Source organism: Aspergillus affinis (genome assembly GCF_023601865.1).
Source record: "Aspergillus affinis strain CMG 70 chromosome Unknown NODE_89_length_159264_cov_88_822291, whole genome shotgun sequence".
In the NCBI taxonomy this organism is placed as follows: domain Eukaryota; kingdom Fungi; phylum Ascomycota; class Eurotiomycetes; order Eurotiales; family Aspergillaceae; genus Aspergillus; species Aspergillus affinis.
The window spans coordinates 2,840-27,031 of record NW_026515870.1 but is presented as its reverse complement, the minus strand read 5'-3'; the positions used below and the strand labels follow the sequence as shown (position 1 = coordinate 27,031).

The 24,192-nt window shown below is 49.7% G+C and overlaps 9 protein-coding genes across 9 annotated transcripts; 5 read left to right on the top strand and 4 right to left on the bottom strand.

Annotated features, from left to right (window-relative positions):
- Positions 1-523: 523 nt before the first annotated feature.
- Positions 524-1,201, bottom strand: KD926_010920 (glutathione S-transferase family protein; the record flags this gene model as incomplete). The annotated part of the gene is made up of 1 exon (XM_053103333.1): positions 524-1,201. One exon carries the CDS (start codon positions 1,199-1,201, stop codon positions 524-526), a length of 678 nt encoding a protein of 225 aa, XP_052953245.1.
- A 1,556-nt stretch (positions 1,202-2,757) lies between these two features.
- Positions 2,758-4,511, top strand: KD926_010919 (zinc finger CCCH domain-containing protein; the record flags this gene model as incomplete). The annotated part of the gene is made up of 6 exons (XM_053103332.1): positions 2,758-2,955; positions 3,008-3,055; positions 3,105-3,405; positions 3,455-3,792; positions 3,843-4,226; positions 4,290-4,511. 6 exons carry the CDS (start codon positions 2,758-2,760, stop codon positions 4,509-4,511), a joined length of 1,491 nt encoding a protein of 496 aa, XP_052953244.1.
- A 4,611-nt stretch (positions 4,512-9,122) lies between these two features.
- KD926_010918 (uncharacterized protein) lies at positions 9,123-9,617 on the bottom strand (the record flags this gene model as incomplete). Its single annotated transcript, XM_053103331.1, has 1 exon — positions 9,123-9,617. The coding sequence occupies one exon, from the start codon at positions 9,615-9,617 to the stop codon at positions 9,123-9,125; it is 495 nt and encodes a 164-aa protein (XP_052953243.1).
- Positions 9,618-10,919: 1,302 nt separating this feature from the next.
- On the top strand, positions 10,920-12,117 carry KD926_010917 (neutral protease II; the record flags this gene model as incomplete). The annotated part of the gene is made up of 3 exons (XM_053103329.1): positions 10,920-11,154; positions 11,215-12,024; positions 12,098-12,117. 3 exons carry the CDS (start codon positions 10,920-10,922, stop codon positions 12,115-12,117), a joined length of 1,065 nt encoding a protein of 354 aa, XP_052953242.1.
- Positions 12,118-12,639: 522 nt separating this feature from the next.
- On the top strand, positions 12,640-14,133 carry KD926_010916 (uncharacterized protein; the record flags this gene model as incomplete). The annotated part of the gene is made up of 1 exon (XM_053103328.1): positions 12,640-14,133. One exon carries the CDS (start codon positions 12,640-12,642, stop codon positions 14,131-14,133), a length of 1,494 nt encoding a protein of 497 aa, XP_052953241.1.
- A 130-nt stretch (positions 14,134-14,263) lies between these two features.
- KD926_010915 (IQ calmodulin-binding motif protein) lies at positions 14,264-16,012 on the bottom strand (the record flags this gene model as incomplete). Its single annotated transcript, XM_053103327.1, has 5 exons — positions 14,264-14,597; positions 14,653-14,798; positions 14,854-15,723; positions 15,786-15,860; positions 15,923-16,012. The coding sequence occupies 5 exons, from the start codon at positions 16,010-16,012 to the stop codon at positions 14,264-14,266; spliced, it is 1,515 nt and encodes a 504-aa protein (XP_052953240.1).
- Positions 16,013-16,873: 861 nt separating this feature from the next.
- On the top strand, positions 16,874-18,751 carry KD926_010914 (ankyrin repeat domain-containing protein; the record flags this gene model as incomplete). Its single annotated transcript, XM_053103326.1, has 1 exon — positions 16,874-18,751. One exon carries the CDS (start codon positions 16,874-16,876, stop codon positions 18,749-18,751), a length of 1,878 nt encoding a protein of 625 aa, XP_052953239.1.
- A 345-nt stretch (positions 18,752-19,096) lies between these two features.
- On the bottom strand, positions 19,097-20,557 carry KD926_010913 (carboxylesterase; the record flags this gene model as incomplete). The annotated part of the gene is made up of 1 exon (XM_053103325.1): positions 19,097-20,557. The coding sequence occupies one exon, from the start codon at positions 20,555-20,557 to the stop codon at positions 19,097-19,099; it is 1,461 nt and encodes a 486-aa protein (XP_052953238.1).
- A 1,868-nt stretch (positions 20,558-22,425) lies between these two features.
- Positions 22,426-23,943, top strand: KD926_010912 (alpha/beta-hydrolase; the record flags this gene model as incomplete). Its single annotated transcript, XM_053103324.1, has 4 exons — positions 22,426-22,608; positions 22,663-22,801; positions 22,870-22,978; positions 23,040-23,943. The coding sequence occupies 4 exons, from the start codon at positions 22,426-22,428 to the stop codon at positions 23,941-23,943; spliced, it is 1,335 nt and encodes a 444-aa protein (XP_052953237.1).
- Between the last annotated feature and the right edge of the window lie 249 nt (positions 23,944-24,192).

Below are 24,192 nucleotides of genomic sequence, written 5' to 3'. Positions count from 1 at the left end.
CCTCGCCAGTGTTACTTTGTCTATGATTACTCTAATTTTCGTCCGAGTTTCTGGGGCCAATTCGTCCGATTCTTCAAACTGTGAAACCGCAAATGACGCGTTTGAGTTCCGCAGTAATACAGTCACCTCCCCATCCGGGTCGAGTACATAGCAACTTTGTTTGACGAATGAAGCCGCGTTACCCATTTAGAGAAGAAATTTTCTGATCGTTTTTCTGATTGACTTTCAAGAGGTCAAGACCCTCAGGTTGTCAATTTTATTTTATTTATTTTATTTTTTTTCACTGTTCGATAAACGCGTCGCGTCCAGCTTACATAAGGGCTACGGAGCTGCGATGTATCACAAACCACCCTGGAAAAGGGGCAACCGATATTAATTTCCACAGTTCATCTGTTGTGCGCGCCTCGCTTTACCTCTTGGCACTTTTAAAATGATCTATCTATATTGCGGGGTCTGTGAGTGTGTCAACTGTTCTTGGATGAAAGTTCAAAGATCTCGGATTTCTGACGATTACAATCAAGTTCTATAGGACACTTCGCCGAGGAGGATTCGCCGCTAGAAGAGGCTCCAGTCCGGGATCTCCCTTCTCCATCGCCCGACGATAAGCTTCCCTGTTACCCACTCGCTGCAGATAGGAGACGACATTCGGGTACGGGTCCAGACTCATCCCAGCGAACATTCTTCCCGTGGTCAAGGGAAAGAACACCAAGATATCAGCCGCGGTGAACTGGTCGCCCCCGACATATGGGAACTTGCTCAACTGCTGCTCCAAGGCGGCCATGCTGCGATCGAATCGCTCCTGACTGACATTAGGCCGCGAGCCGTCGTCCGGCTGTCCGGAAAGTCGCTTCATCATGACGCCCATGAAGGATGGCATCATGCCGCCGTTGGAATGGTGCAGCCAGAACAGATAGTCGGCGTAGTTCGGGTGGTCCGGCTGCAGCACCAGACGGCCCTTTCCGTACTTGGCGAGGAGGTATTCGAATATGGCGTTGGACTCTGCCAGAACCATCGGTCCGTCTTCAATGATAGGGGCGGTGCCGGCGGGATGGAGTTCGCGGTACTCCTGGGGCGCCAGCATGAACGGGGGTTGGCGATTGTATGACTTCAGTTCATAGGGGATGTTCAGTTCCTCGCACAGCCAGATGACTCGCTCGGATTGAGAGACTCGAAGATGGTGGATGATGATCTTGTCGGCCATTGTTGCGGTGGTTGTTGTTGTAGTTTGTCCGGACCGGATGTGTACCAGGGTTGCCACAATTTGTGTTCGTTCCAGATGCGGTCGTACGACAGACCTGACTAATTGGAAAAGGGCCACGGAAAGTAATGAGCGAGATGTGGATATCTGTTCATTACGGAGTATGGTCCTATGGAGTCTTCAACCAAAGCTAATTCGGCAATGATGTCATTATTCTGTGCATAAGCTTTGCATAAGTTATGCACCACCCCTTCGTTATTGCCTGGATATTCAGGCCGCCGAACATCTGCCACTATCTTATCTTTCTTCACCGTGGGGGTCATCGATGCTTCACAAACTGTAGCTTGACCTCGATAGTCAATAAGATCTCCAGGGTTCCCTTTCTGACACTGATGTCTACAAACAATCTAATGAGATCCTCAGCTTGGCAACCCTCCGGCGCTAATGGCTCTCAATTGGTGAATTATTTTGGGATTCTAAATGAAAAAGTGGGCCACTGAATATATATTTCGTTCACAGAGCCATTGGCATTCATTTACTTCTTATCGCTGACGGTGACAGAATCCCTTATTCCATTCATATACGACGCTCAACGATTCTATCGCTTCTTAGTTCAAGATAATCGTAGCAAGGTAGATAGAAGCAAAGCAAGGCGCCAAATACATTTGCATACTACGTAATCATAGGACCCCTCAGTAGATCGAGCTTGGTGTGTCTACATTTCAGACATTTTAGTTTGTAGGTACGTACTTGCTCAAAATCGGAATCTATTTTTAGGTATCCCAGTCGACAGCTAAATCTGTTTGTTTTGTTTTGCAACACATCGAGATAGACCCTTCGGCTGGCATCGACTCTAGTTAAATATGAATGACTGAGCATTCCATATTCAAAGTAAGAGAGACAAATACAAAATGGTATATTATATGATCTATCAGCTGCAGTAAATTAAACATTCCCCTCTATTGCCAGACTACATATGCTTCAGCTTGCCCAAGGAGATATATGTTCATCAGGTATCCATGCGAGCATACTTTGGACAGGAGTACAATCTGGGTGAATACTCCTTCGAGATCAAATGGAATGACTCGACTGTGAATGGGAAACAACCTTTCAGGCAGGCATGCACTACCTGCCCTCGTTGACGGGGAATTCCGAATGGGGCAACCCGTGCGGGAACGGGGGATCTCCGCCCGCCTGACAACTGGCACGTCTCACCGCCTACCGGATACATCCAACGACGAGCATTTCCCCCTAAGCGACCGCCACAACGCAACCTGGAATTGTTTCTCTTTTGCCTGTTCGGGCTTCGGTTGACAAACTTCCTAGCCAGCTTGGTTGAACTTCTTGACATTCGTTCTACGGTGCAAAGCAACGGACCACCCCTCTCTCGTCCGTATATGACCCCCAGTATCAGTCCCAGGACTCCCCGTACCGCCGGCCTAGGTCCTGCTGATCTGCATGGTTGCCTACCAAGTGTGGCCGCGATTATCATTATCACCAGCAGTTCGTTCAGCCGAGATACCTCACACCCCGTCAGACGAGTATAACATCCGGTGATAATGCTTGCCGAAACCGATATCCAGGCCCTGGATGCCAGTCTGGCCTCCGTAGCGCGCCAGAACGAACAGCATCATGACAACCTGCAGAATCTCCTCCAGCGCTTCCATCTCCTGCTTGACGATTATAATCGGCTGAAGAGTGACTATGAGGAGGAGAAGGAGTCTCGCGAGAAGTACAAGAAGCTGGCAAGAGGACAGGTATGATGGCATGAGCTGGATGGGGTTGGAATAGGGGCTGACTAGAATCTAGGAAAGAAACCCTTTTGTTCTGGTACTGGTTGATGGCGATGGCTGTTTGGTAAGCGTCCCTTTGTCTTCATTTAGCACATGGTCACTAACGAGTGCAGTTTAAGGAACATCTCGTCAAGGCCGGCAGTGACGGTGGTATCACCGCCGCCAGGCTCTTGAGTGATTCCATCAAAGAACAGGTACAGGACCGACTCGGAGCTCAGGCCGATCAGTGTCGTATTATGGTCCGTATCTATTCCAACGTCCTGGGTTTGTCGAAGTCGTTGGCTCGTAACGGCCTACTGGGATATGAGGCCCGGTCTCTGTCACCATTTGCAGCCAGTTTTACCCGGTCGCAGGACCTTTTTGATTACGTTGATGCGGGGGATAAGAAAGAGGGTGCCGACTATAAAATCAGAGGTAGCAGCTTCACAACCATCACTGTTATTTCCATTACTGACATGAGCAGAAATGTTCCGGCTGTTTGCTGATAATAATCAATGTAAACATATCTTCTTTGCGGGTTGTCACGACGCAGGATATCTGTCTATGTTGACGCCCTATCGCGGCAAGTCCGATCGTATTACCTTGATCAAAGCCGCCTCGTTCCACCCGGAGTATGCCAAGCTTGACATTCCTGTCAGGGAGCTGCCGGCCGTCTTCATGAATTCTACCCCAGGGGGAACCCATATCGGGAATGGTAATGGTAATAGTCATGTCGGCGTTGGCCCCGTGTTTAGCAATCACACTGGTCCAAAGAATGTGCCAACCGCGCCCTCCAGACCGATCTGCAAGCACTTTCAAAAGGTAGGACTCTTTGACCTCTGTGATATTGATCCACTGTTAACCATACGCAGGGTATCTGCCGATACGGCAACGAATGTATGAAGGTCCATATAATGCCCAGCCAGCAACTGTCTCAATCAAAACACTACGTTCCATCCCCGATGCAGTCTCCCAGCAAACTCCGAGACGACGCATACTATTACAAAAACCTCCCGGGTACGTGGGGCAAATACAAAGATCACATCGCATTGAACATCGACGACGAGCGCCTTGATAGCTACTGTCCCTCTCCTTCCACAGACGCCTGGGACTCCTATAACCGGCGCATCAAACAGCATAAGCTGTGCAATAGACACCAGCTCAGTGGGGACTGTGACAACCCCGCCTGTGAGTTCGACCATGGTCCGGCGGACGACGATTGCCTCCACGTCATGCGGCACATCCTAAGGCAGCATGTATGCCCCCGGAGCGGGCGCTGCCGATCCATCAAATGTTATCTTGGCCATTTATGCCAAAAGGACGGCTGTCGGGGGACTAAACCGTGCAAGTTCGGCCGCCATGCACACACTCTCAGCCTGAAGGTAATGCAATGGGTACCGCCCGTTGAGCACGTCGACAATAGCAGCGAATTTATTGACCCAAGCGATCCGTCCGATCGATCCTTTGAGGAAACTTCCACCACCACTACCGATCACCCAACTAGTCCGTCGTCTTTACTCGACGGGATTCTTATCACTTAGCGCAGCTCAATGGAGCCATGAACAGGGACTCTCCGACTACGACCTGCGCGCTACTTGAATCTCTTGAATCTTTTACAACAAACAGTGACACTTTGCAACTACGCTGACTCGACCTATGACCGCCTGACTTATCGCGTGAACAGAGGACTAATATGTTTCATCTACAGCGGTCCAACTGCCGGGACGCATATGGCAGTATAAAACATGATTCTATTAGGAATCGTCAAACCCCCCAAATTAACCCAACAAAAAACGGTGAACCTGGAAGCTGGAGAGGGGATGATCTATCGATGGAGTGGTGGGAATTTATGAATGAATGGGTGGATGCATACAAGGTGATAGTCGTCTATTTCAGAATGGTCTACATAGGATTACTGCCTCTACGCAAGTAATCATCAGGATTAGTATACGAATTTCCAATGAATTATCTTTGGTTTCCTAGATACTGTATCTGTCGCAGTTCGTCCTTATTCCATGTTCTAGATAAGAGACTAGACTAGACCATCACCCCCGATCGAACGACGAACGACAGATGATCGAGATCGTGGTGGTTCATGCCCAGCCAAGTCCAAGACCAGCCACGTCGGAAAAAAAGAGAAAAAAAGCACAGAATTCGCGAGGTGACGAGAGGGTTACTACTAATGGCGACGGAACCGTCTGTACGGACCAGAGCTCGCCTCAAGGAGGCCTGTAATCCCTGCCGGTAATACAGCGCCTTGCAGGGTTGCAACTCTTCGACTCTTTCCCAACGCCACTCCCGTAACCTAATCCATATTGGGCTTAGCCTGTAAGTGGAGTAATCAAATACCTGTATGGAACGTAGCAATACCTCAGCCTTCGTAAGCCACACATGATGAATACAGGTGACCTGACCTCTTGGAAGTCAGGTTGCAGCTCGGTAAGGGCGTTTCCTGACCTCCGTTGAGTTGAAAAAGTCACTAGTGGATCACGTGACCCCAACACCAGAAACTTTAACTTTCAACTCGCGCGATCTCTTTCAGAACCTTACCTTTCTTACTATCCCGCTTCGCTACCCCACTCCATTTCTTTTTTTCTTCTTTTTGTTCCAGAAATCAAACCACTAGATAACCAGTTCATAAGCAGTTGAATTTGGCGCCCACCATGGCGCAGATTGCCAACAATGTGAGTCAACCACTTGATAACCACTTGCCAACTGATTATACTAATATGAAATTCAAATACAGTGTAAATTCATAACCTTATGTGAGTTGTTCTGCTTAATAAGCTGAATCTAGCGTGAGTTGTTCGCTTAAAAGGTGGGGTCAGCTCGCGCGAGCTGTGTACACACCCACTTCCGTGGGTCATGCGAATCGAAAGTGATTATTAAGCGGGTTATAAGGTTCGCACCAGTAAAATTTTTCTTTTCAATTCGCACGACCTCTTTCACGATCTTTCCATCGTAATTATCCTACCTCATGTCACGGGCTTGGCAGTGGGTAGGTGCGCTTCTACCCACCAAGACCGTTTAGTAGGCCTGTGGGACGGTTACCGACTGAGCTACTAAAAAGACCAGAATACCAAGTCAACGACTTGGTACGCGCATCGCTCTATATAGTGGTTCTTGGTCAGTTCGTCACACCTCGCTCGCCCCTAATATGGTGGGTAGGAAGTACTGTCTAACTGCTTAGCAAGTAGTTGAGCAGGTGCAAGAAATCGTAGAGTAGAAATAAGAAAGAAAGTTGAAAATTTTCAGGAAAGCAGATTACTGTAAGATATTTAAAGGTCATGCGAATCATTCGGCTTATTAATCAGCCTTGACGAACTCCAGTTATACCCAGAACGGTTCACGCGAGCTTATCGATAAGCTCGCGTGAGCTGTATCCACCTACGTATGGCGTTGTTCAATACATGTGGCAGATTAGTTAACTAACTAATTAGTTAACGTGATTCCCGGCCGGCCGGTCACCTCATCAAATTTTCCCTTAGCAACCATTGTTTACATTCTTTAAACCACCACAATGCCTCCAAAAAGACCCCAGAAAACACAAAAATTGATTGAACAAGAGGGTCATCTTCTACTTGCTGTAGAAGCTATTAAAAATGGCAGAATTCCCTCTATTGCTGCTGCTGCCCGCTCTTTTGAAGTGCCACGTACTACTCTCTCAGCTCGAATAAAGGGTCGCCAAAACAAGCATAATATTTGGTCAAATGGCCATAAATTTACTTAGCTTAAAGAAAGTTCAATTGAAGATTGGTTAGTCTCTATAGATTTGAGAGGCGCAGCTTTCAATTTGCTTATTTTGCGAAATATGGCCAATTTACTACTTCAATCGCGCGAAAAGACAATCTCTACTACTACCCTTTCTGTCACGAACTGTGACCTGCCTCCAAAGACGTCCCTTCGCGATGCCCTATGACCTAACTATCCGATCGGGACTAGCGTCAGAGCTGTCCCACACATATCGTGATCAGCTCCTGAATAGCTTCACAACCTAGCTTAGCTTCTTCGTTCAATGCCTATCCTACATTCTTGCGATTCCCTATCGTCAGCGTAGCTGTTCGTAACACTTTCTGTTAGAAAAAATTGGCTTACAGAATTCGTCAAACGCCGTTTAAATCTTATGACACATCTATCTCGCAAATTTAACTATAAGAGTGTTACCTCCTGAAGCCAGGGGGCTTGGGGAGAACGTTCCGGAGGATCAAGGGATCCTCTGCGGCAGGCATCCAGGAACATTCCTAGGGATCCTGCAGGCATTCCTGCCTGAGGCAAGCTCCAGGCAGTATATAGAGTCCCTGGATTCTCTCTCCTAGATAGCCTTTTCCTCCCTATGGGAAAATTCCTTGACTACGAGTCATAAACAAACTTGCCTTTTACTAAGCTCCTTTGTAGACCGTCACAAGGAGGGCCCTTTCTGAAGATCCTAGAATTATTCTGCCATAGTTTAAACTGGTTGAAGAAACCATTCAAAAATATGGTATCGACTCAGATAATATTTTTAACTTCGGTAAATCTGGGTTCGCGATAGAAGTAAATACTACCCAAAAAATTGTTACTTCTGCTGATTATTATGGTTGGAGAGCTCTTTTACAAGCTGGAAATCGCGAATAGGTTACTGTAATTAAATGTATAAGGGCTTCTGGAGTTACTCTACCGCCATATATTATTTTCAAAGGCAAAGTGTTTAAGCATCGTTAGTTCAATTTTTTACCTAACGAAGCTAACTGGCGAGTTAATATTTCGAAAAATAATTAGACAAACGATAAGATTGCTCTTAATTGGTTAAAAATACATTTTATTCCAAATATACGATTAAGAAAGAGAAAACATTATTTTCTAGTACTAGATAATCATGGGAGTCATTTTACTCCAGAATTTGACCAGTTATACTCTAAAAATGATATTATCTCTATTTGTATATTACCTTATGTATCGCATCTTTTACAGCCACTTGATATAGGCTATTTTGCGATTTTAAAACGCTTATACGGAGGCAAGGTGGCGGAATACATAAGACTCAACATCAATTCGATTGAAAAAGAAGATTTCCTAGATATCTTTTCTGGAGTGCGATATGACACTTTTAAGGAAACTACTATTCGAAATAGCTTTTTAGCTACTGGATTAGTCCCTTTTAATCCGGATCATGTGTTAGAAGAGTTAAATATTCAGCTTGAATCTTTAATACCTCTTGAACCACTACTAAATCGACTACCATCTTCCGGCAGTGATAGCGACTCCAATTCTCTCTAAACACTTAAAAAGCTAGAGAAATCTAAATCTCGCATCGATTAAGGCCTAGAATCTTTATCCGATAATCTCTCTTCACCTACAAAAAGAGAGATTCAGCACCATTACAATATGACAGTCCGATAGTTTTATTACTATCTTTTTCTCTCCGATCGATGCCGCCAGTTAGAAGAAGCAAATAAGAAGCAAACAAGAAAAAGAATAAAATATAAAAAGCAGACTACTTACAGGGGTAGTCTAGGGAAATTAGAAGAGATTCAGGATAATATTACAGTTGAGAGAAACGGTAATAATGATTATATATCTTTGGATCCAACTTCTACAGAAGCTATAGTTGAACCTGAATTATCTTAGATGTCTACCATTTGCCGCGAATTTACTTGTTCTAGCTGTAATACGAAAGGACACAGGATTAACCAATGTCCTGAGAGAGTTAGATAGTCAATTTTATTATTGTTTTGGTTCTAAATTCGCTGTTGAAAATTGTGATTTTTTTGAAGTTTTGATGAGGTGACCGGTCGGCCGGGAATCACGTTAGTTAAGTTAACTAACTAGTTAACTATGCTATACGGCTGACTTAGGTGAGCATAAGTGCTTGGCATGCCTGAAGTCCCAAATCGGACAGATATCCATTGCTCTTATTTGCCTAACAGAAGTTATCCCAGTAATCCAGACATTCACGCACAGATTCAACGTCTTAATATAAATACCAGAAACTAACATCAGTTTGAGGACCTTCGGCATATCAATAACCGGATGAATTCATAATATCATTTAAGTTCATATGGCAAACAGGTAAAATCATAACTTCATCCATCAATAAAATACACCCTGCATCGTTATATACATATATAATCCCTAATGCACAAGTGCAACAGAGAAAAGAAAGAAAGACAAGATCACTCAACCCTCACCCTCGCCACATTCGATACAAAATCCCCTCCCTGGGCCTTCCCATCCAAGCTCTCCAGCTTCGCACCACCCACCTCTCCTTTGTTCCCCTCCCACACCCCATGCCACCTGCCTTTTGCCTTAACAGTATACTCACGTCCTGCGTGCAGTGTAACAGGCGGCAACTTCACCTCGACCTGGACGGAGCTCTCGGCCGCGATCTCCACCAGATCATCCTCCGAGGGAGGCAGTTTGCGGTTGAACTTGACCGTGTCGATGGGCACACTCTGGTTCTCGACTTCGTCGTGGATGTCAAACACCCCGAGGACGCCGGCGCGGGGGTCCAGCGGGGTGTTCCATTTCAGGACGGTGATGGGACTGGTGGAAGGGTTGTGGATTGTTGTTGTGATGGTGAGGTCAGTTGTTGGATGTGGTGAGGAGGTCAGGGAGATGAGTTGCGGGGCGAGGACTAGGACTTGGAGGGCGAGGGGGTTGGGGAGCATTTTGCTTTTTCGTATTTGTTTTGTTTGTGATTATTCTAGGAGTATATTGTGGAAAGTGGAGGGATCTGAAGAAGATAGTGTGTGTGGTATACAAAGTGAAACCCGATAACTAAGACAGATAGGATAACAGTGACTGAAGTGGGGGACTCAGACTGTCAGATCCCGTCCGGGCAGATTAAATAATGACCATGGATTCGCCACCAGCCAACGACCAGTTCAGCCAAGATAACGAGCGTCTCGTGCTGCCGATCTCTCTCGATCTGATGATACCCTGCAGCCTGTGGCCCTGTAGTGGTGAATCACCGCCCCTTAGCCAAGCCGTTAGGGCCGGGCATTTGATGAGGGGATCGGCGCAGGCTGGCATCTAGGGTTGTATTCACTACTGGCTAGCGGCGTCAGGCCTGGCACTAGCAGCCCGCAGTGAGTTGATGTTGATTAATTGCAGAAAGTCCGAGACAGGCTTCATGCCGGTGTCATGCAGGCAATCTATCTCCGGCCAACGCGTCCAAGACTTTGGCTTAAGCCACGGAAAGGCTTAAGGTGCCTTCCCCGGATTGAATCATCTGTACGGATTTGTCGCCATCAGGAGGCTGCAAACAGATGTTCATTTGGACCCTGAGATTGCTATCTGACATGTACAGCATTGATAGATATCTACGAATGGTGTCCTCGTGTTGGCTAGATCCTTCGTCAGCCCAACTCCCATTGCCTACTGCATTTGTACTGTAGATCTTCGCCGCGACAGGAAACCCCTGACGGAACCCATCTCGAGCCAAGACCCGGGGCACCGCCGGCCTAGCCAACGGAATGGGCTGATACATCTGTATGTCTACATCCGTGGCTCTCCGTGTGGACTTGGGGACTGCGCTGCGCTGCGGAGAAGACTTGCGCTGCCCTGAGTATACAACGTTCCTGGTCGGACGCCCGCCGGGCCAAGAGGGCCAAGAGCTGTGGACGTGGTGATTCCGATGCATGGAAGGCTTCTCTTTACCTCAACTGTGTCTGATCGACACGGAGGTGAGCGAGAACTGGGCCTCGGGATGTGTTATTCGCTGCGAGATTTGTTACTGATACTACCTCGACTGTATACGGCGAGGGGAAAACAATTGTTCAGCCGGAGGAGCGACGGAGGATGTGATGGTCGAGGAGAAGAGATCATGCGGATAGGATGGAATAGTAGACAAAGACTCAGGTATAAAGACCAGTCTCAAGTCCAGAGTAATCCAGCTCATCAACTCGATCTCATCCTCAAGTCTCTCAGATCAATTCCCAAGTCCAGTCTTTCCTCGCTCAACAGCCAACATGCGTTTCGCTACTGTCTCCGCTGCCCTCGCTGCCTTCGCCTCCACCGCCGCCGCGGTGCCCGTGAGCGATGCGGCCGCAGCCTCGCCCTCTCTCAGCGTCAAGCTGAGCCAGATCGACAACACGCGCGTCAAGGCCGTCGTGACCAACTCCGGCAAGGAAGACGTCGACTTTGTGCATCTGAACTTCTTCCGCGACAGCGCCCCCGTCAAGAAGGTGTCTGTCTTCCGCGGCAGTATGAACTCCCCTCCCTTTGCCCTGATCACTAGCAGAATACCTCTCTGACACCCAACAGAAAGCGAAGTCCAGTTCGAGGGCGTCAAGCGCCGTTTCCGCATGAACGGCCTCACCAAGGAAGCCATTACCTCTCTGGCCGCCGGCGACTCCATCGAAGATGAATTCGACATCGCCTCGACCGCCGACCTCGCCAAGGGCGGTACCATCACGCTGAACAGCAAGGGCTTCGTCCCCATTGTCAAGAACGGCAAGGTTACCGGATACATCCCATACACCTCCAACCAGCTCGACGTGGACGTGGACGGCCCCAAGGCCTCCCAGATCAAGAAGACGATTGCCCAGAACCTCCGCCGCACCAGCCTAGAGAGCTGCTCGGGTAGCCAGAAGTCCGCGCTCGAGAAAGCGCTCAGCAACGCCGCCGACCTGGCCACTCAGGCCGCGGACGCCGCGGAGTCCGGCGACGACGATAAGTTCGAGGAGTACTTCAAGACGACGGACAAGGAGACCCGCAGCACTGTGGCGGAGCGGTTGCGCGCGGTCGCGAAGGAAGCGTCTTCGACTTCGGGCGGCTCGACCAAGTACTACTGCGAGGATACGCTCGGATACTGCGAGCCGAATGTCCTGGCTTATACGCTCCCGTCGCAGGACGTCATCGCGAACTGCGATATCTATTACTCTGAGTTGCCGGCTCTCGCGGAAAAGTGCCATGCTCAGGACCAGGCTACTACGACTCTTCATGAGTTTACTCATGCGCCGGGCGTCTACTCCCCTGGTACCGATGACTTGGGATACGGGTATGATGCTGCGACTCAGCTGAGCGCGACGGATGCGCTGAACAACGCGGATTCGTATGCTCTGTATGCTAATGGTAAGTTTGGGATTCTACACCTACCTCGGTTTATGTTCGTTGGAAGGTTCGTTGCTAACTATATTTGCTGCAGCTATCGAGCTCAAGTGTTAGATGTGCCACTGATCAGGTGGATTCGGGTTCCGCGCGCTGCGAGGGATGGAAAGGTTATGGATGTTAACGTTTTGAGCGTATACGGAGACCTTGGCAGATCGAGTTAATGCTATTATTCTAGTCGATTTCCGCTTCGGGTAACAGAACCCTATCTTGCCACTGTAGATCACGTCACTAGAAGCTCTCCTGCGAAGATGGAAGTATAACCAAAGTCTAATCTATCATACCCCTGCGTCTGCCTAGTGTCCAGGATACCTCAGATCCCGGGTTGGTGGTGCCCCGGGGAAACTTGTTTTAAGCCTTAACGTCATAGCCCGACGTACGTTGTTGGCAACGGAGATAAAAGATGCCGTTGTTGCGGTTGGAAACGCGTTCTCTGCTGCAACTTTGATACTGTCCATGACAGGTTCAATCACAATGTCTTTGTCTGTGTCTATCACTAGAACCTGGTCTCGAGTGTCTGTAGGTAGACGCTCTCGTCCCCTTCGCTATGTCCTGCCATCCTGCTCGTCTCGCCGATCAATGGCCCATGCAAGCCCTCTTCCTGTCTCATCAACGCCAACGGAATCTTGCGAGGCCACTTCTCCCTATCCCTTCAAGCCGTACAGTCTAACTTCCCTTGATCAGACCATCCCTTCTTCACATCATTATACATCGCTTCTGTTCTCCTTGCCTCCGGACCATGTCCCCCATGCTTTAAATCGCCTCGAAGGCGCCGTTCTTCGTCTTATTTCGCATTACCCTTTCTTGACTGGGAATGTGACCTCTTCTCTACCGTCCAACGCCAGTTCTACCCTTAATAACAGCGATAATGCGTTTGAAGTCCAACCCGTCACGGCCTCGCTCATGCAGCATATTCCCATGCTCCAAACACAACATCATTCGGCAACCAGCACTTTCCCGCCATCTAACCACGCCAACCATACTTTCCTACCGTTTCCTCAATTTTCGCTTCCGACTGAGCCGTCTCCTTCACTTCGATGCAAAGCCAATGTCGTCGGCACCAAGCTCATGCTTGTCTTCGGCTGGGACACGCGCGTCATGGACCCCGGTGCAGTCTTTGCAGTTGTGCGGGCGCTGGCAGAATTTTGTCGCGACCCGATGGCAGCGAGAGAGGAACTGCCTGTGTCCGACCCATGGTCAGAAGCACAAGGACAGGGGAAAAGGGCGTGCGATGATGTGTTCAGCGGTCTTGGACTTTCCTCAGCCGTGCACATTCGTCAGGGGAGTACAGGCCCGCGAACCTGGATGGGTATGACGCCGATCGAGCAGGTCTCGTCGATGTCAGAGACTCGCACGGCGCGGTTGAACGGAGACAAGATCGCGATGCTCACTGACGCGTGTAATTTGCTTGTTCGGCGGGTCGGGGGTGGTGCTCTTCCTGGGCGGCTATATCAGGAGGATGTGGTCTCCGCCGTGCTGGGGGTGGTTGGATCGAGAGCCAGGGGGCATCGTGACGATTCTTACTCTAGATCTGAGACGGCCTATGCCGATGAGGATGAAGGAACAATCTCCGTGGCCACCGATTTGCGACATCTCTCTCCGCTGCCGAGCTCGACGACATACATGGGGAATGCGACCGTGTCGATCCCTGTTCCTACTCGGCCGAATAACCTTCCCGTGCTTGTAGGTTCACAAATGAGGTCCCTTCTGCCGGATATCTCGCCGCGGGATCTCTATCGAATCTGCAATGTGGCTGTTTCTCTTCGCGGGGGGATTAGTGCGTTAGACAAGGGCAGGGAGTTAAACACGAGTTTGAATACAAACGAGAAAGCTGGCACGGGAAATAGCATGCAAATCCACTCTCTGCGACCGTTGGACTTTTACATGGATTTTGGACCATTGGGACGGGTGCGTGATGTCAAAGCTCCCGGTTCTAGGGAGAATGGGACATGCTGGATTCTTCCTGAGCATGAAACTGGCGGCTGGGATGTGGCGGTTACGGTAGAGCAAAAAGCCATGGAGAAGCTGAGCGCAGATAGATTAGTGAGGTGGGTTGTTGGTGGGGGCTTTTGATCAAAGACCGGTAGAGAAAGAGGTGGTACGGATGGTCTGCATTCTATAATATACATGCTGCTTCATATGTAGGTATTCGTGCTCGTTGCTCGTTAATCGTTATGACATGCCGTTATCCATCTCGTAATTTCTATCGTGGCGGTTGGTTGTCTTTAGTGGACTGGGCATCAGAGGTTTTCGTATGGAACGGCAGAACCTTCTCACTCAGACCGTGAGTCGAAGCCTTGCCGTGCGCATCGTCGTGATCCTCTCCTGTCGCGTGCAAGCTACTCTGGATCTTGTGTTTCGAATTGTCTACCTTCTCATGCAGCGCTCGAACTGTGCGCTTGGCCTTGCCGTATCCCTCTATTCCAGCCAATATGGCGTACGATTTGCTCATTGAGACACGGGACATGTCAACACCTTGGTCTTGTAATGCGTGGACAAATGCACGGAAGTTGGCAGCCGGGGGACGATAATGACCACTATTCCCCGATTAGCATGGGAAAGAGTCAAGAGACAAAAATAAAGGTATCTTACCTGAGTGGTGCGAGACTTCGCAGCTGTCCCTCCTTTATCTTGATTAATCCTGCCGCCGCGATGCGAGCGCCTCGTAGGAACGAGGAGTGTTGGAATGCTCCGGACTCTTTGATTCCGATGTATACACGCCAGGAGGTATCGGCGACCTGATAGTCTTAGTATCAGAGGACGTATAGAGATTGACGGGGTGATGAGACGTACAAATATCCACATGTCGCCCTTTTTCGCAGATTTCCCCCGTAGCTGCTTCAACACCCCTCCGGGTGTCGCATGAACCAGTCGCTTTACGAATTTCGCCGACTGATAGTCATCTTTCTCCAGTTTCTCTATCTCACCGCTAGACGAACTCAACGACGACTCCGCCGAATCAGAGTCCGAGTCCACCAAATCGGAATCCTCTGCAGACGAGGACAACGAAGACGAAGACGACGGCGCATGCGTGGAGTTCCCTTTGAACGGCGGCGCATCTTCCTCGACCGGCACCACTCCTCGCAAACTATCTTTGAAGCTCGTAGTATCTGTGCACACCAGCTCCTCATTCTTCGCCCAGCGAAATCGCCCCGCCACATCCACCTTGACCAGATAATTCATTCGCTCCTCCCTGGTCAGATACCGCACCTGTTCCCGATTCAGCCGCTCACGGGAACATTTCGGCAACTCTAAGTCCTTCCCTTCGCCATGGTCCAGCCAGTAGAAGAAATTCTCCTTCGACGGCGAGTTCATCCAATAGGTATGGTATTTTCGCAGGTTACTCCCATGCCGATGTTTCAGGTCCACCATTTCCAAAAAGTACTGCAGGCCCATCGTCTTCGCGGACGTACCGGGCGGGAGGTCATGCGGGCGTGTCCTGGTGGGCGAAATCGGCTGCGACTGACATGATGATCGAGGGCTGCCATCGGTAGGCGATGTGGGCGTTGGGCCGAGGTCGGTGTTGTCGTCGCCGCCGGCTTGTTTGGCCACGCTGACAGCGCGTTTCCAGTTCAGTCGGGCTTGGCCTTTCGGGGTGTTGTTGGTCTCGGAGGAGGGCGCGGTGGGCCGATGAAGGAGGTGCCATTCGGCATCTTTAACGGCCTGTCTCTTGTATGTTAGGATGCGATGCGATTAAGACCGGGGAGGGGAACAGGAGACAGTACCTCAACCCATCGCGTTGACGCATCGAGTCCTAGACCGCGCAGCTCACGGCGACTGCGATGGCCGCGATATGCCCTCTAAAGATCACGGATCATATTAGATTAATGTTAATGCCTTCGAGTAGACTAGAGGGGCGTACCTGGATAGTGCGGGCGGCATTCTGGACCGTGACGTCATCGAGGGGTACCTGGGTCCTGGCGGTGGGGATGTTTGCATCGGTGGTTGCCATCGAGATCGTAGAGTCGATAGAGATGGAGGATCCGCTGTTGCTGCGAACGACATGTGAATAACAGACTGTCCAAAGAGATTATGTGTGGAATGGACAAGACCGAGAAATAGTAAGAGAGAGAGAAAGAACGAAGAAAGACGAAAGGAAAAAGAAAAGGAAGACGATGTTGATCGGCTCGATTGGGCTTAGCGGGACGCGTGACGGTGGCGGGCTGCTGCCGTCTCTGTTCAACATGCATCTGCAGCTCTATCGCTTGACATTCTCCGGAGATATCATCGTGGCACAAATCAACATAGCCAGCTGTGATTCTGTAGTCATGATAAGGGATTGTGAGTCTGCAATATTTCACTACGGAGTAGACCTCTGACTAGGAAGGGTCTCGGATAAACACTTTACCCGCCACTCCGGCCATGTAGGGATGGACTTAAAACTTTTCCGAACGGTCAAAACTGGTACTACTACCAGCAAATTGCAAATCCCATTAGAGCCTCAATACCAATTAGCCTTTGGCTAACGAATATCGGCTTCTTTATCGTGTAGTTAGTTGAATTAAGACCTTCACTCAGTTGAATATGATCATATTCCTCGGCTGAATAATCGCTTCTCGGAAGACCCACAGTAATCTGCCACACTATTTAACTGTTAGTCCAGCATGGGATTAGTATGATTTCGGATCAGGACCGAGACTACACTGCTAGGGCATAGCCTCCCAAATATACTCTCCGAGAATCTCCCGGTTCTCCAATATCCGATTGAATAGTTTCCAGGCAGATCTTGGCATCACTACTTCAGATTGCCGTCGCTTGTCCTTTTTGCCCCTGGTGACCTTGTTGAATTCGCACAATATCGTCCAAAGGCAGCATGTTAATTGAGCAGCCGTACGCATGGGATAACCCTCTCCGAGGAAAACAATGCAATGAAATCAAAGACGTGAACTTTCGCGATCCCAAATACGGCCGAACTCCCTTGTTTTGGGCCGCCGAGGATAATCAGACCAAAACAATCAAGTTTCTCCTCGAATCGAAAGCCGATGCCAATGCCCGAGATTGTCATGGTCGAACTTCGTTGTTTTGGGCCGCTAAGAACAATCATTTCCTTGCGGTCAAGCTTCTTCTCGAATCGAATGCTGACGTCGATGCCCGGGACCACCATGACCAGACGCCGCTGTTTTGGGCCGTGGACGAGGATCAAATCAATTCGATCCAGGTGCTTCTCAAATGGAATGCAGATGTCGATGCTCGTGATCAGCAGGGTCAAACACCATTATTCTGGGCTGCTCAACGCGGCAAAGTCGGTGCGATCAAGCTTCTCGGTAAGCGAGGTGCTGATCTCAATGCTCGCGACGACGAAGGTCGAACCGCCCTGATCTTGGCGACCCAGGGCTTTTGTCGTGAGGCTGTCAGCTCTTTACTGGTGGCAGGGGCCAACCCTGATATCCAAGACAAAGGCGACGGTCGGACTCCATTGTCCTGGGCAGCGGAGACAGGCTATGAGGAGATGGTGAAGATAATGTTGGAGGGCAACGCCACGGTCGACGCAGCAGATGAATCTCGTCGAACTCCATTGATGTGGGCCGCGATGAAGGGCCATGCTAAAGCTGTTATGATTCTTCTACAAAAGAACGCAAACGCTAAGTTGGAAGACATTGACAATCGGACAGCGCTTTCATGGGCTACGGAACATGGACACAAGCATGTCATTCAATTGTTGGAGAGACATTTTGCTCAGGAGAAAGAAAATACCCTACCTCTCCGTCCGACATCAAATATCTCTAGTATTGATGCATTGCAAGACTCATCTCTGACTGGAACATCCTCCGAGGACCTCATTCACCTTGGTAGCCTGTTGTTATCGGCAATCGAGGACAACAATGAGGATGAAGCCCAACGTCTCATCCGAGAAGGGGCTAGCTTGAATTCACAAGACGACAACGGAATGATAGCGCTTTCCAATGCCGCAAGGCTTGGACAGTTGAACACAGTAAAACTTCTGCTGTCAAGGGGCGCAGATGTGGACCCAGTGGACGCTTTCGCTCGGACCCCCCTGTCGTGGGCCGCAGAAGAAGGGCATTCTGACGTGATTAAAGCTCTTATCGAGAAGGGCGCCGATGTGGATCTCGGTGATGAGGAGGATATGACACCCCTTTCATTTGCAGCTTCCTGGGGACATGACACCGTCGTCGCTATCCTGCTAGACGCGGGGGCAGATCCTGATGTGGAAGACCAAAACGGCGATACCGCAATATCGCTCGCAGCGGACGCAGAAGAGTTCTCAACAGTGACTTTACTATTAGAGAGGGGTGCTCTGCCAGATGGACATTGCGATACGTCGCCGTTACAGTGCGCCACAGCTGCTAGCAACACGGCACTGGTCAAGTTATTGCTTGCGAAAGGTGCGGATCCGTATTCTGATGCATATAGCATTAGTGAGCATCCCCCCTTGGTCGTTGCAGCAGAAAGGGGCCACGAGGTGATCATGAAGCTGCTGTTAGAATGCGACATCGGATCGTATAAAACCAAAAAGGAGCATTTTCGAAGAGCTTTGACGGAAGCTTCTTCACAAGGCCATGTTGGAGTTGTACGCATGTTGCTCGATCAGAACCCTTTTGATGGGATTGAAAACGTCAACTTAGAATCAGATGCGCTCTATTGCGCTGAGTCTGAGAGTTTCGACGAAATTGCGCGTCTCTTACGGCCTCATTTTGAGACTAAGCATTCCGCCTTTGAGTCATGCGAGTAAGCAAAATGATCCAATGTTCTGGAACCCCGATATCAATATCTACTATAATCCTCATACTATATCATCAAGCTATACTAAATAATTATGTCATGCCCATAAGCCCTTTGAATTAACATTGGTGTCGAATACCTGAGGCAAAATGCCAAACATTCTTGTTTGTTTGACCGTTGTCTTCGGTACCCAACTTCTTCCTCGACAACCGTCTTCTTGATCATCCCATTTAGTTGAATCATCTATTTCATTATCATAAGACGTTTCGATGTTCGTATGATCAGATTTGCTGTAGATGTATTCAATTTTATCTGCAATCTTCTCTTCTTACTGTATGTTTACGATACTAATCACTCAATACAACGAGTAATAGTCTTCGCATGGCCCATCAATCGTCACATCCAACAACACGGAAGAGACATTCCCACCCCCTAACGCCAGAAACTTATCGCTCGTTGAGACAGGCCATCCCCGGCGCTTCAGCCCAGCCTCGGGATCTTTAGCAAAGGCCACCCACAGATCTTGCATCTCCTGGCTCACGGCTTTCTCGAAGGCGGTGCTCGGTCCAAAAACATCGTCCGCGGTGCCGAAAATCAACGGCAGCTCCGACGAATGGTACGCCCCAAGAGTCGGAAGCGAGTCGATGTTAGAGAAGTTTCCTCGATACTGATACCGATAGGTGGTCAGGCCGAGCTCCTCTCGGCGGGCTGTCGAGTAAGGCACCGGACATTCAAATTTCGAATACGTGATCCCTCTCGCTTTGGGGGAGTCGGATCCGCCAGCCATCAGGGTCCCTTCGTCCTTGTTCGACCCGAAGAGGGCTGGCTTTCCGCTCACGTGTCGACGATGGTATTGCTGCGTGTAGTTCTCGAAGACGGTTTTGTCATCGATGTACGGTAGGAAGGTCAGATTGCTACCTCCTCCAGCACCGAGGTAGGATGTGATTTTCGCCGCAGGAACAGCGCGCAAACAAGCGAGCTCCTTCCCGGCGGAACCGGCACATCCAAAGTGCGAGGCGACAGTGCTGAAGTTCGAACCCTGCACATCATCCGATCGCGTATCCACCGTTAGAAAGGCCGAACCCGAGTTACAAGCGAACCCCTGCACGATCGGATCATCCGGATATGCGAAGTTCAAGATATCGGTACTGCTGGCCCCGGCGCTCTCACCCCAGAGAATCATCTGCTCGGGATTTCCGCCAAACTGCGCGATGTTCCGGCGCACCCATTCCATGCCGAGACGCTGGTCGAGGATCCCCAGGTTTTGATCCTTCAGTCCACGAGCCGCGGGGAAGCCAAAGATATTCAATCGATATTGAATGGCCACGATTATGTGCTCCTGCGAACGCTCAATCCACGGTGACGGGATCCAGGGACGAACATTCGTGCCACCGTAAAGGTACTGGCCTCCGTAGAGCCAGATGATGACCGGTAAATTCTTCTTTCCATTGTTCGGAGCCCAAACGCTCAACAATAAGCAATCTTCACTTATGGCTCCTGCGACCATAGTTTGGGGGGCGAACTTCCCAAACGGTCCCTTTCTCATGGCGACCAGACTTTGCGGACAGGCGGGAGGCATGACAGTCCCGTTGACGAACCCCGCCGAATGTTTTTCCAGGTCCTGTGGAGGAAGCCATCGTCGGTCGCCAACGGGTGGCTTTGCATAGGGGATTCCGAGAAATTGTCGAACATTGGGATAACTGCCGTTGACGGTTCCCTGGACAACACCACTGGACGTTTGAACTTGGAGCGGAGTGAAGCCAGGAGCGGCCGTAGTAGCGGCTATTACAGCCCCAAGAAGAACAAGCAACTTCATGACAAAGTAATTATACCTGCAACGAGGTATTTGTGAGGTTAGTTGTCAGATGAAAGAGGCGAGTTTAAGAAAATCTGGGGAAATCACCTTTGCTCGGATATACCGAGAAGTAGGCCCCATGCTGACGCTAGAAAATGACGATCCAAATTTCGGGTCGCACCAACGGCTTTCAACAACTTTCTTTCGCATTCTCGGCCAGAGATGCTAACGTTTGTCTTTAGCAATGAAGAAGCTGCGAGATCCTGCGCTTGTCTACGTCGTACAAAAGTGCCATTGCATCATCCATGCCTAGCAGAGGCTTCCGGCTGGTTGCTAACATTCGATTCCCATTTACATGTACAGATATTCTCGTTAGCACAATGTCTCACGATACCTGCTGATCAGTGTTAGATTCTAAGAACTGATAAGCAAGCAGTATTCCTGGTCAAGCCACAGAATTGTGTGCCAGGAAGCCCACAATCTCCTGGGTAGTCGGCAGGTTCCCCATGTCGGGATTTCCGAGCCTCGATCGACGTAATCCCTGTTGAGCACATTGCTTGGTTTGCTTGTGTCTCGACGGCCTCTGCGAAAAGAGTGAGACCGAATGTCATCTCTGGTCTTCTCATGAGGTACTTGAAGTCTGTGTTATATTTCGCTGTGGGGTTTCAGATCTGGTGGTCACCCTTGGGTTTATTTTCCGCCCCTTGATCACCTCTTTTTTCTTCTCTAATATTCAACCACAAGTTAAAGAACGCGAAGCCATTCAGACTACACTATATTGTTAATTTCAGATTAATTCCGAGAAGTTTCTAGCCACTCTGGATTCCTAGAGACTACACCCGTGATCCTGACTCAGGGCCATCTGATTCCCCTTGTTTTGTTACACCTCCGGGCTTCTGGTATCGTCATCAGGGCTTGCCATTCTCTTCTCATTTTTATAGGGCATTCCGGAGCTGCCGGGTCACGTTGACTGCCTCAACTTTTTAATGCGACGTCAAAAATCGAGGTGAAGACCCGGAGATCCAGGCGGAATGCGATCTCCCCGAAATTCTGAAAGATGTCAGTCATGCAAGAGTCAACAGCATCACGCCAAAAGACCCTCTCTCAAGTTCTACGAATCATAGTTATGGCTATGATTCGATTCATCACCTCTGATCAATAGACAGCGATCGAGGAAACGAGGGGAAAGGACCACATGCCCAGGAAAGAGCCTCACACGCATCACATGAGAAAGGAAAAGATCCCCTGATATTTATTATCATCGAAAATTTTCGAAAATTCCTCTCTCGTTCATGTGAACAAAGTTCGACCTCAAGACCTCAGATACCGACTCACGATGAATTCCTGAAACAGTAATTGCGGCAAGTGGATCGAAACCACAGACAATCGGCTGAAGTGGAATGTCTGCGATCGACCCGCCGAGATCATGGCAATGCCATTGGGCCGTGCTGAGCAAATATCATCAGCTCTGTAATCTCGGCACTAAGAAGTAAAAACCCTGCTACGGATCTGTGATCGACCTCTTTCCCTCGCATCCACACCGCTTGGAGAAAATGTCTGACTACCCTAAAGTCGATTCAGCCATGTGGAACCCGATCAGCTAGCCTCACGGAACCATTGCATTAAATCACCAAACCGCTGGCTCCATCCTCCGCTTTGGAACAGGGGAATTGGCTATCCACCGCTTGTCACAGCCAAATAAAATCCAATAGAAAACTCCACTCAGGCAATGATTTTCACCTAAGACCGCCACAAACACTGGGATCTTGTGACGTAGCAGCGTCCACTGATAAGGACAGCAATATGTAACAAGCTGCCGCCCGGGTTCGTCTGGCCGGTTTGTCTTGTTCTTTTCTGTCGCATTGCACCTGAATCAGTCCGCTGACACCATGGCCTTCAAGATCACCGAGCACGTTATTGACAGTCAGTATATTCGAGAATATCCCCATTCTACGGCAACCCAAGATGCCCCCTTGAAACTTGCAATCAAAAAATATGCCCCAATCGACAACCCGAACCCACTTCCCGGCGATGTCACGATAATTGCGGCCCACGGCACTGGGTTTGCTAAGGTGCGCATGTTTTCAATACATCAGCGGGCACGATCCTAATCTACTGCATCACAGGAACTCTACGAACCGTTGTGGGAGGACCTTCTCGCGCGAAGCAAACAAGATGGATATCGCATCCGGGCCATTTGGATGGCCGATGCCGTGAACCAAGGAGCCAGTGGGATCTTGAATGAGGAGCACTTAGGAAATGACCGTACGTTGCCCTGTAATCCCCTCTTCCCAATCACCCCCACGAAAGAAGAGACTGATCTATCTCATCAGCTTCATGGACCGATCACGGTCGGGACCTGCTCCATATGATCAATCACTTCCGTGCCGACATGCCTCAACCGATCGTTGGTCTTGGACATAGCACCGGCGGGGCCCAATTGTAGAAACCCATTCATCCTTTGCATTCTGTCAGTACATTAGCAAGCTAATATCCAATGCAGGGTTCATCTTTCCCTTATCCACCCCCGTCTATTCACCACAATCTCGCTCCTCGAAGGGTACCTTACAGACAAGGATGTTGGCGAACGTGGCCGTGCTCTATTATGGGCCACGCTGATGAAGCCAGACGTCTGGCCCTCGCGCGAGGCCGCCATCAAACAACTCCCGAAATTCTTCAAACAGTGGGATAAACGCGCACTCGCCCGCTGGAACCAATACGCTTATCGCGACCTCCCAACAGCCATTCACCCCGACCTGCCTGAGAACATCGACCCCAAGAACCCACCCGTCACACTCACCACGACCAAACACCAGGAGCTCACGATGTACACCCGAGCGAACCCCAACCGCCACAAGGAACTCGGTCTCCCCGCAGAACTCGACAACAATAAAGGCTACGGGCCCAGCCCTCCTCACGACCCGCTCTTCGTCCCCGACATGCTAGGACCTCTCTACGAAAGTCAACTCATCTACTGCGCGGAGCCTCTGCTCGCATTCCGCCTCCTCCCTCATGTCCGACCATCAGTGCTCCTACTCTACGGCGAAGCAAGTGAGCTCTCTAAATTCAAACTAGGCGAAAAAGCCGCGGTCCGCACCGGCACAGGATTCAGCGGTAGCGGAGGCCAGGCGTATAACCGTGTCAAACACGTCCTGTTGCCCAAGTGCGGACACATGTTACCCATGGAGAAGGTCCCGGAGACGGCGGGCGTTGTTGGACCCTGGATCGGGCGGCAGTTGCAGCAGTGGAGAGAGGACCAGCGGCGTCTGGCCGAGGGGTGGGAAGGGCTGTCTGTGAAGGAGAAATCGACGATCGGGCCCGAGTGGAAGGCGACGTTCGTGAAGGCGATTAAAACGCATCCGAAGTTTATTCAGATGAAGCCAAACCATAGGAAATCGAAATTGTAATAACATGCGGATATAATCATATAATCATATTCGATAGAAATTCTTAGAAATGGGCACCGTTCTTATCCCTACCTCGTCTAGACCCAATGGAGTAGGAATAGTAACTGATCGTCAATAATTAGATCACGCTTCGATCGAAGTTACTCTGTGCCGCGCGATAACCATGGATCCACATTCTAGACACGGAACTCGGTCTTTGTCCGCGAGGAACTCATCGCTAAAGATGCTGGCATTCCAGTGGGAAAAGAA